This window comes from Seriola lalandi, unplaced genomic scaffold (genome assembly GCF_002814215.2).
Source record: "Seriola lalandi dorsalis isolate HSWRI2012SDOR001 ecotype SW California unplaced genomic scaffold, Sedor1 jcf7180002054216, whole genome shotgun sequence".
Lineage (NCBI taxonomy): Eukaryota > Metazoa > Chordata > Actinopteri > Carangiformes > Carangidae > Seriola > Seriola lalandi.
In genome coordinates, this window is record NW_019524769.1 from 209,560 (window position 1) to 226,519 (window position 16,960).

Below are 16,960 nucleotides of genomic sequence, written 5' to 3' on the forward strand. Positions count from 1 at the left end.
AGTTTGAATCACATTTCTACGTGCAGGTATGAGAGAGCTGGGTGACTCAGAAAAAAGGTGCAATTTTGTCGAAAAAAGGTGGGTTTCTAAAGAAAATTCCAATGCATTTCTAATGCATTATTTATTCCCAGTTTTTTGGGAATAACTTTGAGAAAAATTGGAATTTTAACACCAAAAGTCATAGCACCCCTTGTGGGATCAAGACGCACGTTTTGATGTATATATTACCGGGGTTTTCTCAAAGCTGCGGGACAAGTTACGCGCCGAAATTTGGCGGAAGAATAATAAACCCGAAACAGAATAGGCACTCCTCTCAGCTATTCTAGCTGTAGAGGAGTGCCTCGGAGCTGAGCAGACGTGGCACTAATAAATAATGTATACTACATTACAGTGCCAACTCTTTGAAACAAAAATTATCTTTATTGAAATGATGGAAACAGGAGTGCCTGGACAAAAAGAAGGAACAGCTCATGATCCAAAGCCACCACCTTATCTGTGAAACTTGGCGGTGACGTTTTGGTGTCGTGGGCACGTATGTCTCCAGTGGAAATGGCACACTACAATTTATTGATGATTTCACTGCTGATGGAAGCAACAGCATGGATGCAGGGGTATACAGGAGCAGTCTGTGTAGCCTACTCAGATTCAGCCAAATGCATCAAAACTCAGTGGATGACATTTCATCATCCAGCTGGACAGTGATCCTACACATACAGCCAAAAACCTTTCATGGTAAAGAGGTGGAATATCCTAAACTGGCTACCAATCACCTGAGCTCAGTCTGATTGAGCTGTATTCCCCTTCTGAAGACTAAAAAGCAGAGAGAACCCACAACAAGCAAGCTGCAGGTGGCTGCAGTGAAGGCCTGGGAGAGCATCACCAGGGAGGATACCATGCTTCTGGTGATGTCTGTGGGTTGAAGACTTCATTCTCTGACTACAAAGGATTTTTCACCAAATATAAACCAGTAGCTTTTGAGAATACAGCCACTCTCTCGCAGCTCTCCCCTTACAGGAATATGCATGCGCTCCATACATGCTTGCTACACAGGCAACACAGCAGCAGCCATGAGGCTTTGGCTACAGTTAGCAGAAGGTTAAACTATAAGCAACATTCAACATAACCACATAGCAACTCATTGCCTTTTCATTGTAAATCTACCTACACAACAAACCACTACAATACTTGTAGATATAACGCGAAAAAGGAAGTTAGCAGCCTATTACCTATACAAAGAAGTACAAGTTCTCCATCTCTGTAACACCTCACTGATATTAACACACATCCATCTGAAGGACATTGCATTTGTAGAACAGCCAATAGGAAAGACCCAGTTTAGCCAAAGTCTCCTGTCACGGGATAGGTTTGTCTGAAAACAGATCCAAGACGTGCAGAGGTGCAGAGGTTTAATTTCCTCTCAGACCACTTGAATAACCTTATGCTGAAAGGTAATGATGGAATTTTTGCTCAGTGACGGCAAAAAATTACTGCCTACCCCAGCTTTAAAAGAGCTATAGCCCCCACACAGTTTTTTCTATATTAACATAAACCTACTCAAATTCAAACTGAGACTTGGCACTTTAATGTAGTAGCCATTATTTTACTTAAAATTGAATGTGGAGAACCCCCGAGCCTGAAAAACAATTGTGTAACTGTCCAAATAATTATGGTCTGGAGTGTGTGCATGCAGAGACATGTCATCAACTCACATCACCCATCTGCATCACTGTCATTAAAATGCATCACAAGTCTAAGTCCTTGGCCTTCGTGCTGGCACTGTTTTTAAATGGGCCTTAACATAGATAAACACCAAAGTGATATCTACAAGATGAGGGTTACATGGCCAACAGAGGCAGTTGAGCCAGCACTGGCTAGTGAGCTACTCTGCCAGCATATTTACTGTTGACTATAGCTGTTGACCTCCACTGGCTGTTTGAGCTGTTATTACAATAAGAGGCTCAGCGATTTGTTGACAACTACACTGATCAATGATTCATTGTTTACAGTAATTCTTTTAGAAGAAATACAACATTTTCTGGTTTGAGGATTTGCTGATTTTTCTCAGTTTTTTGTTATTGTAAACTGAATATCTAAAACAGTAATCTATTAAATAACTGACCGATTAATTTCATGGTTTGGCATGAAAATGTTAAAAAAAGTTGGTTTTCTGTGTAATACAAACGTAATTTTTGATAAATATAACATTATGTTGGATGTGTTTTTTCATAATGAGACATTTCTCTGGCCAGTCTTTTGCTGGCTTCCCTATGCTTCAGAGCGCTTCAGGGAAAAATCTGTGATCATAAAACAAATTTTAAAGATGTTTAAGTGAGCTGTTGAAAAGCCCCTTAACTGTTGTTTCCAAAAGAGTATGTTTTACAGCATGTATAGTCCAGCTAGTGGTCACATTACGAAAATTTTGTCCTAAATTTCTGACACTGTAAAAATTTCAACACAGACGGTCTTTGATTGACAAAGCTCTACATTGAACTTCGGACTAAACAATGTTTCTTTCACACCTTCTTCACTTGACTTCAACAACACTACTCAACCACTCCTCCTTCTCACACTCTTGATTATTTCATAATTTTCTTTTAACCTTCCTCTGTCATTTTCTCACCTATTTGTCTCTTCTCTCCCCAGGTGATAAATATGGTAATGTCATCCACCTCTATGAGAGAGACTGCTCCATTCAGCGAAGACACCAAAAGGTGAAGTCCCCATTTTAAAATTCATCTAACCCAACTTAATGTTTGAATGTATTTAAGATCATCTCCATAACTTTTCTTCTGTATTAGGTAGATTAGCATGAAGTGGATAACGTGAAACAAAGGTCATAAGCAGGAATCACACCCCAAAGCAGTCCACTGACTATACTAAAGGTCATAGTGCTTTATTTCCCTTTTTATTCAGGCAAACGAGCCAATTAAGCAACATATAAATAAAAAAAATAAGGTAATTATAGTGCTGATTAGAGCAATGATTGAGGTACTACTGGCCCTGGGTATCATAGATGTCCTGAGCAGCAGGGGGTAAGGATTATACAATACAATACTAATTCAAATTAGCCACTGCTACTGCCAATGAATAGAAGTCTTGGATACAACTGCAGCAGCAATATAATTCTCCACCAAATCAACTTGGATCAACAAAAATAGTTTCTTTGCATCTATAGCTTTGAAATGAATTACCATTCATTACCCACGGCTATATTTTCAGAATTTTTTCTATTATTTTTTTTTGTTTGGGGGGGGGGGGGGGGGGGGGAATTAGGTATTCTGACATCACCTGATTGTCAAAAATAACAAATGTCTGAATACCACATGAAAGAGAAAATGGAAATTGTCATCTAATCGTCACTCAATATGACAATGCTTTCATCAGAGGAAGCTGATTAATGTGTAATGTTTAATTTATTGTCACCTCGAAGCACTTTCAATCATGTGTTTTCATCACTTTCTTCCTTTCCTTTTAATCAAATTATAGATGATAATCATATTAGCGACTCTGTTCATGCCAAAGCTGCTGCTCTTTAATTCTGTGAGACTTAATCTGCCTTTGCCCTTAATCTAAAATCTGTTTGAATCTCAGAAACAAGAATAGTCACTTGTTAAAATAGATTTGAGATGGTAGAGCGCCGATGGGATATTTTTAGCTTTTCTCAATGTCTTGAAAGTGCTGCTTTAGATTTGATAAAAATTTAATTGAGTTGTTGTGGTTTTTATTTTTTGAAATCAGACACGGGTCATGTTGTTGTGAACTAGATTCAATTAGTTCTCTTGGATGGTTTGACTTGTTTGACACAGTAGAATGAAACAGACCAGCCTCCAACATGGTGAACCCTAACCCTACCCCAGCAGCCATGGCCAGACCAAATGAAAGGCTGAATGTGTTTACAGATGATTCACTCCATCTGTTTTGCTGAGGCTTAAGTGACACATACTGTATCAACCGTATGCCTACTGTAGGAAAAAAGAAAATTCATTTATGAATTAGGGGAAAAATTTGGGGTTTATGGAGAGTGTATCTTTAAAGCTGCACTAAATGATACTTTTATGTACAGCAGATGAAATGATTGTAATGCGAGAGGGATCCCTTGTAGTGACGAACCAATAGAGAATTAATTCCCATCCCTGCATTTCCCAGCACCTCTATGGGGAGCTTCAGCATCTGTCAGCTCATTGCTTTCATTTTACAGCTTGCAGTGTTACTGTTCTGGTTTGTTCTCAAAGCTCTCAACACTGTTCTCACTTAAAAAAAAAAAACTCCCACTTTACGCTACCTGCCCAAAACCAAACACCAGACAGAGCAGATAAACATAATAGATCATGCAATGGAAAATACAGTGCTGTCAGTGACCATTTTCCACATTTTGTTTGCAGTCCAGATCTCACTTTAAGTGTCAAAATGAATTTTTAGAACTATTTCAGATGAAGGTTTTGTAGGTAATAAGCATATCATTGAGTTGAAACATTTAAACTTTGTTATCCTGACACTGACACTTTACTGCTTTTTTTATTCTGAAAATCTTGTGTTCACTGTGGCATTATCAATAAAATCCTGTTGTTTTGAAGGTTGTGGAGATTGCGCCGGCTTTCCAACTGGACCCTCATCTGAGAGACCGACTTCATGCGGATGCTGTCAACCTCGCCAGACAGGTATGGTTGCATGTTTGGTGTTGAAGCCAGTATCCGTCAACCACAAAGCTCTGATGATCTCTGCTTTCAGTCTGTCAGGCTTTTTCCTGAAGATTCGGGTTAACCAGACCATTTCATTACATTAGGGAAAATGCTCCTGAGGGAAACTGAGGAAAAAAAAAAAAGTTTTATGGCAGGACCTCTACTTAATCATATTTTAATCACCGAGTGCACAAAATTAATAGTTGTGTATTAAAATTTTGTTAAATATTCATGTGGCTGTAGCCTGATGTTAAGAGATCTTATTCCCGAGGTAGTAATATTTCTTCTGAACTGTCAAGGCAGGTGTCGACACTGTGAGGTGCTAGAGTTTTGACCACTTGTTAAGAAAAGGTGTCAGACATGAGGTGATGTTGCTCACTGAAACTGAAAAAGCTTTCCTGGCGAGCATGCTTGAGCACTGGGTTGTATTTAGGAAGTCTGAGCAAATTCCCAATGCTGCTCATTTTTCTGTCTATAATTGGTCTGCAAAACAACTGGATACTCCCCAGGAATTGTAATGCCTTGTGTACCTGTGATTCAAATGAGGGGGACATTAGTGCTTTGCCAAAAATGTGAAAATGAAAATGCTATTTGAAAATGGGTGGAAATAGATGTCAACAGTGCAGGCAGTAAATGCAATTCTGGAAATGAGTGTTTGAACAGTTTTTGAGTGTATTTTTTTTTCACAATTTTATGATTATTGTCACCTCAATGGTGCACTTTGCTCAGGTAAAACATGCAAAAACATTCCCTGCAAATGTGAAAGCTCACCTTGTATTTAGCCTTTAAAAAAATTAAATTGCAGTTTTTGGCTTCAGTGTTTCCAAAAAGTTGTCTCAACTATGACAGTATCACTTAAAAGTCAAGCCTCATCTCTCAGAGGAGCTGTCAAGTAATGGCCTTTTCAGGTAATGGTCCAAGTTGAGGAATGGATAGAAGTGAGGAGGGAAGAGTGGAAGAGGAGGATAGAGACATGAACGGTGATTTGCTAAAGAAATGACCTTGTTGATACTGATGGCGAAATGATTATATAAAAGAGAGATAGAAACTTTATGTGAGACTCTGATATAACCTTGCTTTAGTAGTGATATATTTTATTTCTGCGGTAATCAAATCACATCAGCCATTTTATTTGCTGTAGTGACAAACCATGTGTGTTCAAGAGCAGCAGCTCTTGTTCTTGTCCATGACTCTCTGCATATCACCATTTGAGACAAGAGAGTGATGTGGATCCTCAAATGACTGTGTGGGTGACCAGTATCAACAACAGCATACATGCACACTCACGCACACACCCGTTTACTATTCTTTAGAGGAGCTGAGAGGAGTTCTCATTTCCATTACACAGGCACAACCATGGTGTGCTGTGTCTGAGAGAACTTGCTGTTTACAAATTCAAGTAAATTGAATGATTTAGTCAATCTTTATTTCAAATGTTATATTTACAGAGAAGGCATGATTGCCATTATCAGTAATATATTTCAGTTTCTTATGGAGGCTGTGGTTAGCAGATTTGCAGTATGAGTTTAAGGATTTAAGAAATTAATGTTATCTATACAGAAGCCTGTTAACAGTTGACATTAAAATAAGAGGAGCAGACGATGTCACCAATAGAAAGACAATAAATGAGGCACAGGCTGAATTAAAGCTTTCATAAACAGGTAGCAGATGAACAGTGAGAGCTGTTTCGAAGTTAAAGGAAGGTAGAAGTGTTTTGATTTATGTGCAGGTTATTCTATGAGACCGCTGTGGTAAGAATAGGAGTCTTCCCTGGATCAGTGCAGACACCGAGTAAGTCCTCACAAGTATTGTAACACAGGCATGAGTAAAAAGTCTCTCACACACAGCTGAAGCATCAGACCTGCAGCATTTGCAGATTATCACCAGGGGTCTCACTTTCTCTTGGCCTCATCTTCCTTTTTTCTAGTTCCAGACGCCCCCTCCCCCTCTGGCTCTCTTTTCCCTCACTCCCTCCCTCCTCTCGTTGCATTTCCCTGGTATTTGTTGTGATTGCATTTCACTTTGTGTCAGTCCCCACAGTGAAGGCTTCCACTTCAGAGCTGAGCCCAGCTCTCACCGCAGGTGCTGAAACCTGCTCCCTGAGCAACACTGAGGCTGAACTTCGGTAGTTAGTTGGGTATTATTAATGTGTGTGTGTTTGACACAGCCTGTGTGTGTATGTGTGCGAGAGTGAAAGAGTGCAAGGTGACATTTATTTTTAATGTGTTGTGTGATTCCTTATATTGGAGTGATAGATATGGTACATTTATGCAGAATATGTGTGTTAGCGTATAACTCTAGCTTTTGACCATACACACACAGAGTCTCCGGTGGCCAATTTTCCATAGTTTACTATTTTTGTGGAGACATTTGGACTCCAACTCTTTCAGTGTTGCACTGAAAGGTAAGAGCACTGAGGCACCTCAGTGCATCCAGTCCAATTTACACTGTAATTAGAGCCTTTTCATTGTAATTAGCAGCTCATTGGAGTGTAGTGGTATAGTATTCTGGACATTAAACTTCTCTTGTATCGTGTGTGTACACGTGCACACCTGCAAGTGCACTGAGAAAGTCTCCCTTGCGTTTGCTTGCACTCATAGACCACACCAAGTGTGTAAAAGTATGCTTTGTTTACACAGAAAGATATCATGTGTGTATATATAGAAAGATACACTGGATGACATATTGTCCCCATCTCTTGATTCTCTGTGCTTGCACACTCACGTATATACACATTTACTGTCTTTTCTCCTACTCCCCAACACACGCCTGCTATTTCTCAGCTCTTATCTGGTCTTAATGGCAGCTCCATAGTGCTGGCACTCTGTCCCCCTTCATCTCGCCGTCTGTGCGTATCACCCATCTTCCATTATCAGCAGCCTCCATCTGAGTCTTTCAGAGAAACAGCACAGTCTTTGAACTTGCTGCAGGCCACAGCATTTCCTGATAGAATGTCCTAGAGAACAAAGTTGCCTGGCAACACTGACGGCTACAGGAAGTTACTTCAGCTCTCAGAAAAAAAACAGTTGAGCTCAGAGTGGTGGACATCAAGTCAGAGATCACAGGAAAATCAGATATTGTCAAATAGCCCGCTATGCTGTTATGTGTTATCTGCTGCTCAAACAGCTGATTTTGTACTGGCTTGGAAATGGTTTTGAGTTTATTTTTTTCTCTCCTCAGCACTGATTGTCTGGCTGCCATTTCTCTGCCTTGTTGCCTTTGTGTTTTCAGGATGAGGGCCATCGCTGACATTTAATTTAACCAATACATGTGATATCTCAGCCAATCCTGATTAGTTTTATGAATGATACATCTCACTATAGTAGTGAGGTTTTCATAATCAGAGTGATTGGCCCACTGATTGGACGTTTCATTTCCTGCTCAATCATCAATGTGCTGCATGTGATAGGTTTGTCTTTTTAATACCTGTTCGATACTGTGCTGCTGTGTTGTATTGGGTATTTTTTACTGTGGAGTAGATGGAGCCGCAGGTAGCAGTGGCCCCCTTCTGCTTTGTTCTGCTTGGTGGGTATGAGTTTTTATGACAGGAAGTGAATACCTGCGTTTGGGCATAATTCCTTCTTTTCTCCGCTGTTGACAAGCTATAGAGTGTAACTACAAAGACATAAAAATAACATAACTCAGACACTGGAGGTTAAATTTGACAAATGTTGCTACACTCAATCATTTACAAAGTTTCAAACTGCCCCAAGATAGTTGTCAATAACAAATGAAAAGTGTTAAATTTTTTGCTGGCTGGCTGTGCGGGCAGCTGCATAATTCATAGGACGATATTTACTGTTTGACAACAGATTAGTTACCATTTCTTTTTACTAAACCGCTGAGCAGGATGGTCATTAACATTGAATGTCCTTTCCTTTGGTAGTTTCAGGAGACAATATTTATTTTGTGGGACAGAGTGAAAATGGTCTAATGTCATTTAAGACTTAAATGTCCCCACAAGGTCTCTCTGCATTGTGACTTACCTAGTCTTTTCCTGCGTTGAACGTTTCCCTTTCTTCAAAGTTGGTTCATCCATTCCTTTAATTGCTAATTCCCTCTGTCACTTTAACCATTGGTACAAATGTGATTAGCCTCAAACTGCCAAGATCTTGTTTAACTGTTAAGGACATGTGCTGCATGTCATCATAACATTACTGACCAATGAAAGAAATATCTCCATGTTGTTGCACCTGTAACATACTGTAGCTCTTTCCCAGTATCATCCACTGCCATCAACAGTGTTCACAGCTTGGTTTTTTTTTTTAGCACTTCAGTATACTGTATACTGTGACTGTCTGGAAAGTACATGTAATTCCACCCCAGTAGAAGGGATATTTGGGGGAGGTTTTAGGCAGGGCTTAGCCGCCATGTCCAGTTACTGGCAACATTTTGTACTGGTATTATAAACTGCTTTGTTCTATTTGAACTCACTGTTTTCAGTGCTCATTGTTTTAATGATTCTTTTGTGTACTTCAATTTCATATGTACATAGTAGCAGTCAGATTTTTTATTTACATACATATTCCCATAGTAACTGGACATGCAGTCTAATTGAAACAGATTATATAATTATAATTCCTTTTAACTTGTTTCTTTTGCTGTTAAAAAATAGGTTTTTATATCCAGTCCCTATATGCCGATGTAGTAAAATATCTGACCATGGCTTTTGCCAATTTTCTATACTCTTCATTTTTTTTCAGTAATATGCCGCACTGTCTCACCCACACTTTGGGCTTTTTCCAGTGAATCTTGGAGCTGTCTTGTTGCAGTTTGGCAGCAAGTTTCTGCACTCTTTTCAAGCCTATATATCATGATTGGGATTTGGCAGAGGTAGCTGCTGTGAAGGAGAGTAAGCAAAGGGGAAAACATGAATCTGTGAGCCACAGTGATTAAGCTTTTTGAGCTGCAGTAATGAATTTTGTTCTTTTAATGTCATCTACAGTCTACAGTTTGAACATGGTTGAAGCCACACTAGTGCATTAGAATTGTACAAGTGTGAAGGACATGTCTCACACAGGATGTGTACCATTGAATGGAATGGCTGTTACCTAAACATAGGCACACCTCATTGACTGCTAGTGTTTTAGTATGCATGTAACCTCACCTTAGATATCTGTGGCAACAAAACTATGCATCTAGCTCTACATTTTTCTCAGTGTGTCTATGTGTATCTGTGTCTGTTTGTGCGAGAGGAAAGACAAGCAGGTGTGTATTTATAGGAGACTTTAATGTCAGAAAAGCTTCTGTATGCCTTTTTTTGTTTCCTGGCATATTTATCGGTTTAACCTTAAGATGAGTAGGCAGAGTTATTTGTCAGATACTTGTGCGGCTGTAATTAGGAATTCAATTCTGGTACTTGTGTGGGTGAAGAGTGCTGACAATTGGGACTCTGTTGCATTTTACACCGTGTATGACGCAGTCTCACCCACTCAATTTTGTTAGTGTTTTTTGGGGGGGCGAAAAGGGAGGTTAACTTTTTATTTTTGGCAGAAATTAGCAGACAACATTTAAAGCCGGGCCAGAAAATGTTTCTTCTTCCTCTTTTGGGCTCTCGCAGAGCAAAAGGAGCGGAAGAGGGCAGAAAATCTGGCAATTTGAATGAGGGATGGAGAGATTAGAACAGGAGACAAAGATTATTAGAAGAAATTATTTGCTTGTGTTCAGCATTTCTCTTGTGTCTGTCTGCTCGATTTCTCACCATCCCCCAAAAAAATGCTACTCAGAAGCAAAAATATGTGAAAGACTAGTCAGCATGCTCCACAAAGCAAAGTGCATATTTCTGTGTGGCAGTGAGATGGCACAGTGCTGTGTGTGTGTGTGTGTGTGTGTGTGTGTGTGTGTGTGTGTGTGTGTGTGTGTGTGTGAGAGAGAGAGTGTGAGTGAAACTAAATAAGTAAATTTTGCTCTGCACATACGCATGCTAATATGCTTATGTGTAAAGTAAATCTTCTGTGATAGTTAAAATCTCCCTGTTTCAAAGAACAGATGTACTTGTTTATTTCTCAAAACTGTGCAGTTTATAATTGACAAGTTATTAAGGTTGGGTTTGTTGAAATAATGATTTTATTCAACTATTTATTGAGTTGAGTATTTATTCATTTTCTTTTGCATTTTTCCAGTGTTTGAATTCAACTACGGTGCAACAGGTGTCAATTTTGATTGACTTCATTTTCTTGTTCTTCCTTTTCATATGTGTAACTTTGTATAAATCATCATCAAATCAAATCAACTTCTTAATCATAACCTGATAATAATCATGATAATTCTAACATCAAGTACCACTGACTGATGTGATATTGATTTTAAGGAATGGAGAAAGAGATATATGTCTGCATATTAATTTCAGAGAAGGAAAGAGTCCCTTTGTTCCCTCCGCATTTGTGTGAGTCTTGAATGTTTGGAGTTTCAGTTACAATAGTGTGAGTGTGTCTACGGCTTGACTTCACCCATAATTAGATAATAGCATCTACGATTGGTTTGTGAGTGTTCGAGACAGACTTGTTTGTGTGTGTGTTTGTGTTTGTGACATCACATGCTTCTTTTGGTGTTTGAGGTCTCTTGTTCCATGTCTTTCAGTTAAGCTCTGTTTGTGTGTACACACATGTCTGTCAATCCACTGAGGGTGTTAAACGTGGAATTAGTTCTGCTGTCAATCATGGCGACGGTGAGTGAAGAGATGACAGGCTCTCGCTCAGACGAGTCATGTCCCTGGTAGACACACACTAATTCATTTGGGGGACGAGGAGGGGTTCACAAATTCAGATTGACACTTTGTCCCTGGAGGTGGTCAGTGCACTATAAACATTACTACTTACAGACCCATAAACACCCTGCATATTTGTGTGTGTGTGCGTCTGTGTGTTTTGGCCCATTTTTGACTTCAAAACCACCAGTACTTTTCGCCCTGAAAGCATATTTTAATATTCCATCAGGAAAACCAGCATTTGGAAATGGGGTAGATGAAAAATGTTCCAATCTTTTTCCCAGTGAGCTCATGCATCAGTCAGTTTTCATCTTGTTTCTTTTCTCTGGTTTAATTATTTATGTTCTGGCTCTCATGTTTGTCTGTTTTTTTTTTCTCTTTGCCTTGACTTCTTTCTTGGTGTCTTCACCTGTTTTCTCTTTTCCTTTTCCTGGTTCTTTGTACTGTGTCCTCCACTTTCCTTTTCAATACTGTAGTATATAAATCTGAAAATTAGCTTCTGTCTTCTCTGCTGCTGAACTTATTTGTTTTCTTTCAAACATTTTTTTTCTCTGCACGCTTTTAGTTGCAGTTAATACAGGAAGGTCAACATGGCATGTAGATAAATCATTTTATACATATATTAAAATCTCTGTCTGCTAGGACTAAAAGTATGAGTCACAATGACCCAGTATCAATTTTGAAAATCCTAAGAATTCATTCTCAGTGAATGTGTGCATTATTGCATTGGTTATCAACCTGTTTTGCTTGGGACCCTTCAACACTTGGCACAGGTTGCATATGTTTGAGTTGGATGCACTTCAACCAAACAGTGATTTTGATTTTCCGATTGATTCAATTACATAGTTGTTGGAAACCACCAATTATTTCTCTCTAAAAAATTAGAGAAACATCAGTAAAATAGACAATTGTGAAGAAAATGATTTTTCCCCTAGTCTTTCTTCTTTCTCTTAAACCCTCATAGTTTTCTATCCATTGCATTAGCAATGAATGTACTGTAGGTCTGCTTACTTGTTGCAAATCGTACAACTAAAGTGTCATATGTAAAACGTATTCATCAAGGAAATTAAGTTATTACCACGTACACAATAACAATAGATCTTAGGTCCAAAAGTAACGTAAGATTTTCATGTGTGTGGTTTAAAAATAAATTTTAAGTTGCTTTCATTTTTATACAATGGTGAAAATCCTGTAATCACATTAGATGATCTTTCCCAATTTAACACTGTATTTTGTTGTTGAAATGCAGTTTTTCAGTCTATAACCAGTAGTGAAAGCTGCTCTAAGCACCCAGTGTCTGGAAGCTCTGTTTTGGAAAACATGGATAGAAAAATGGAGTTTCACAGAAGGCCCACGAAATAAGTGTCATAGTAACGCCTGCGCGATTTCATTGACAAGTGGTCTGAACGAAGCGCACTGCATAAACACAACAGCATTGATGAAACAAACCAACAACAATGCCATTTTCCTTTCCCTTTTCATGTGCTCAACTGTCTGCAGAAGGCAAAGACAGATTCTGCTGTGGTGTGTGTAATGTAGGATGCATAAAGTAGTGCAGGAGTCTTGTGTGTCAGGGTGACATTGGCACTTGAGATTGGATGGTGGTGCTATTTTGAGCATCCGTGGCTTGTATCCTTATGCCTGGAGCATCCTCATGCATTGAAATGGACAGTGCTTTTTATTGCTGATTTATTAACGTGTGTGTGTGTGTGTGTGTGTGTGTGTGTGTGTGGATTTAAGATGACATAAGGCTTTTTGGGAATAGAATCCCCCAGACAGGAAAGTCAGCGATCTGAGACTGTCTAGAAGGGAGACAAAGATGGAGGTATAGATGGGGTGAGATTAGATGGTGAGAAAGTGCCAGACAGTCAGCACTAAGGAAGAAAGAGGGAAATGGATGGAGAGAGGGGTATACAAGGAAGGAAAATGACAAACCTGCTGTTAATGCAATGACTATACAGAGTCAATGTGAGCTGGTCGGAGGATGCAGAGACTGAGACAAGAGGAAGTGAGGGAAAGACAAAAGAGGGGGAGGTATTGATTCTTTCCGCCAGCTGGGGGGAAACTCAAGCCAACTGTGCTTTCTGAAATTAGAGCCAAGGGAGTGGTGGAGGGATGGAGGCATGGAGTGGAGGATGGAGAAGAAAATGGTGGGAGAAAGCAGCAAGGAAGCTTGCACAGTGTTTGTATCACAGTGTGTGGTAATAACACTAAAGAACAGTGAGAAGTGGATTCATATGAATAATAAATGGCCACAGAAATGTTTGGTAAAGAAGCAGGATAAGTTTTCTAAAACTGCAAAATGAAGGCGCTCTTTAGTAGATGGTTTTTATTTTTACTTATAACAATCTACAGGTGGAAATTATTTTGAACCAACATTATTATTTTGTGTCAACACATTGGAAGAAAGTGATTTTAAAATGGTGATAAAGGAAACAGAGATGCAGTTAATTAATGCAGGTTAGATAAAAACCCAGCAATCAAAACCTCTCCCCCACAAAAAAAGACCATTGAACCAACAACCAAAACACATCAGGTACCAAACAAAGACACAGATGAATTTGATAACACTTTCTAAATTCCCCACAAACACATAACACCAGGAATTAAATGAAATGGAATGCTAAAATAGTTCTAAAGGTAATAATGGATCAAATGATTGTGGAAACAAGTTAGAGAGGGTGAAGGTGAGTGCTGTAAACTCAGACAACAAAACTAAAACAAAGCACTTTAAACCCATAATGGCTAAAAAAACAAAAACATAGAAACAGGGGAAACCAAGCAGAGGGACCATCGCAGTAGCTACCTAGTTTATTGTAATTTTAATAAATGGAACGATATTCTAATCTACATATTGGATTTTTTATTTATTTATTTGTTTATTTTTCAATGAAAAACCATTAATTATGTCAGCATAGCACATTTCTCTGTTCGCTCTGTGTGTGTAGATAAAGTTTATTAGTGCCAGAAACATGTTGATCTTTGGTCATTGCAGAAACACATTTTGACCTGTTGTTATAAAAGTGGAAGAATTCTTCATTTTAAATGTTTTAAAGGACCAGTGTGTTGGATTTAGTGGCTTTTAGTGGTGAGGTTGCAGATTGGAACAAACTGAATCTCCCCTTCCCTCATTCCTCCTTTTCCAGGTGTGTAGGGACTAGGACCGTGGCCATCGTATTTGGGTCCAGACCTAAAACCTATAAATTATTGAGAATTGTCACATTTTGCCAGAGCCTTTCTTTTTTAACTGGTGCAGCTTTTCTAGCATTTACAGCACTGGCCACATGATGCTACTCAGCCAATCATTGCGACTTGAGTCAGTGAGTTAGATACACACATGGAGAGATGAGACGAGTCTGATAAATAAGTGGGGAAAGTGGCAGAATGGGGTACAAGAGGGGGAAAGAAAAGGAAAATATAAGCTGTTCAGTTAAGTTGTGCTGAGAATGGTTGAGGGAAACTCAAGCTACTTTTTATTTCATTTTTGTATAATTAAGCACTTTATTTTAAGATGCACATATTTTGGAAACTCTCTGTTATACTATTACTTATTACAGCCCTTTCTTTTCCCTTAAAATGACAAAATAGTATTATTATTGTTAGAGAAGTTATTATTTATAATCCCTCCAGTTCACATCAAAGCACAATTATGAATATTATATTCCATTTGTACTTATTGATGCCCCTAAATCTTACACACTGGTCCTTTTTAAAAGAGCACAAACTTTGTATTGGGGGTCAGAGGCTTAATGACAATGTTTCAGTAAATCCATTTTTATTTCTGCTGTTCTGTAGCTGCACTTAAGCCATCAACATTAATTAACTTATTTTGGTAAGATAAAGCACAACGGACTGGCCCACTGTTTTACTGAATACTCTATTTTGTCTACTGCATGCACACATTGTTACTCGAGCACAGTGACCCACAGTTTGACATTAAACTCTGCAGTCAGGAAGTCCAGTCCATTTTGTTAGTTTCTAATTGAATTAATGAGTGACAGCTTCTGCCAAAAAAGACATTAGTCCCTGACTACTGACAGGCGTGCTGGGCTACCTTTTGGCAGAAGCTTGTAAATTACACTTTAGCTTGTAATGAAATCATCAGCGTCATATTGGGGTGTTGATTCCCTGTCAGGCTTCATTTTGCAAACACTGATGGGTTTGCACTAGATTACTCCTTATTCAGCATCCTAATGATGTACAGTATATCTAAATGGTTATACTGTAGTGCACAACTGTCCTGCTTTCTGCCAGCTCTGCTCTCTGAGGACTGAAAGAAGACATGATAAACAAATTTTCCAAGCCTCTAATGCAGGCGGATGAACTGTAGCCATAATGTGCTGTTGCATTCTGTATAAAGTAGACTCATTCAGATGAGCAATAAAGAAAAGGAATTTGCCTATGGAGAAATTAAATTGGAAAGAAAGGAAAAGTTTTTGGAGTCTTTTGACTAAATAAGCAGAAGCATCATCTCTGTGTTCTCTCCCACACAAAAGCATGAGTACTGAGTGAATATCCTGTCAATTATATTGGCCATTTTGGTCGCAGTTATGGATGCACAATGAAACTGGTAGCTGCTACACTTACATTCATACACTGAGGAGAGGGAAGAGAAAAATGGGAGACGCCCCACTCCCCTTCACTTGCTCTCTCTTCCCTCATCCCCTTGTTTCACTGGTATAAGAAAGCAGGAGCTGTTAATGAAACATAAAGTGGCAGCACACACAAACATGCACTCAACAGACTCACTGGCATAAGCACTTTTCTCCCTGCTTATGCACATGGGATAACGTGTACAAGACTTCAGTTGACTACTTCATCTTCTAATCTCCTCACACCACCTCCTCCTTTTCTTTCTCTGACCCCCCCTCTAGTCTACCTTTTTTTTTTTGTATTCCGTCCACTCATTTTTTTTAAATTATCAGCATTTCTGCACTATCCCATTATTTCCCCTCTTTCTTTCTGTCTCCTGCTTGTTTTTGTCTCTTTTTTTCCTTCCCCGTTTTTATGTGTCCTTTCTTTCAAATTTGGTCTCTGTCGGACTGTCACACTGTGACAGGTGTCTGTGTGTCTGCTCAGTGCACACAATACTCACCAATGCTCCATCTTTCCCATTAAAACATCCTGTTTTTCTTCTGTTTTTGCACTTTCTCTGTAATGTTCACATTATTTTTTATTGCAGAGCATTTTTCTGGAACAAGATATTTTAATTGTAAATGAAATTGAGTGTGGATGAGCAGTTAACTCATTACACCAGCCAATGTGCTCTATATGGACTCATGGTGTGTGAATGTATATGTGATAGTTGAGCTTCTAGCTGAAAAGTTTTTGTGTGAAACATAAAGGTGGTAAATCGAACCCGCACCCAATGGAACATGAGGCATAGTGAAAATAACGGATAACTGCTAACAGTCAAGTGGAAGTCCAGAACTGACACTGGAAATAGATAATCGCCATATTTTTTTCCCCTCTTCTTGCTTTTTTGGTTATGTTGTTGCAGTACCTTGTTGGTATGTGTGTACGAGGGGGGTTCATATGTTCTGCACGTTGTAAGATGTTCGGTACTTGTACAAGA

At 39.0% G+C, this 16,960-nt stretch overlaps 1 protein-coding gene across 1 annotated transcript in view; it reads left to right on the forward strand.

The window, feature by feature from the left end:
* Window positions 1-16,960, forward strand: part of pcxb (pyruvate carboxylase b) — a 284,512-nt gene that overhangs the window by 24,420 nt on the left and 243,132 nt on the right. Inside the window, exons 8-9 of the mRNA XM_023404085.2 lie at window positions 2,644-2,711; window positions 4,575-4,658. Of these exons, the coding sequence (XP_023259853.1) occupies window positions 2,644-2,711; window positions 4,575-4,658 (152 nt within the window). The remainder of the gene's footprint in view (window positions 1-2,643; window positions 2,712-4,574; window positions 4,659-16,960) is intronic.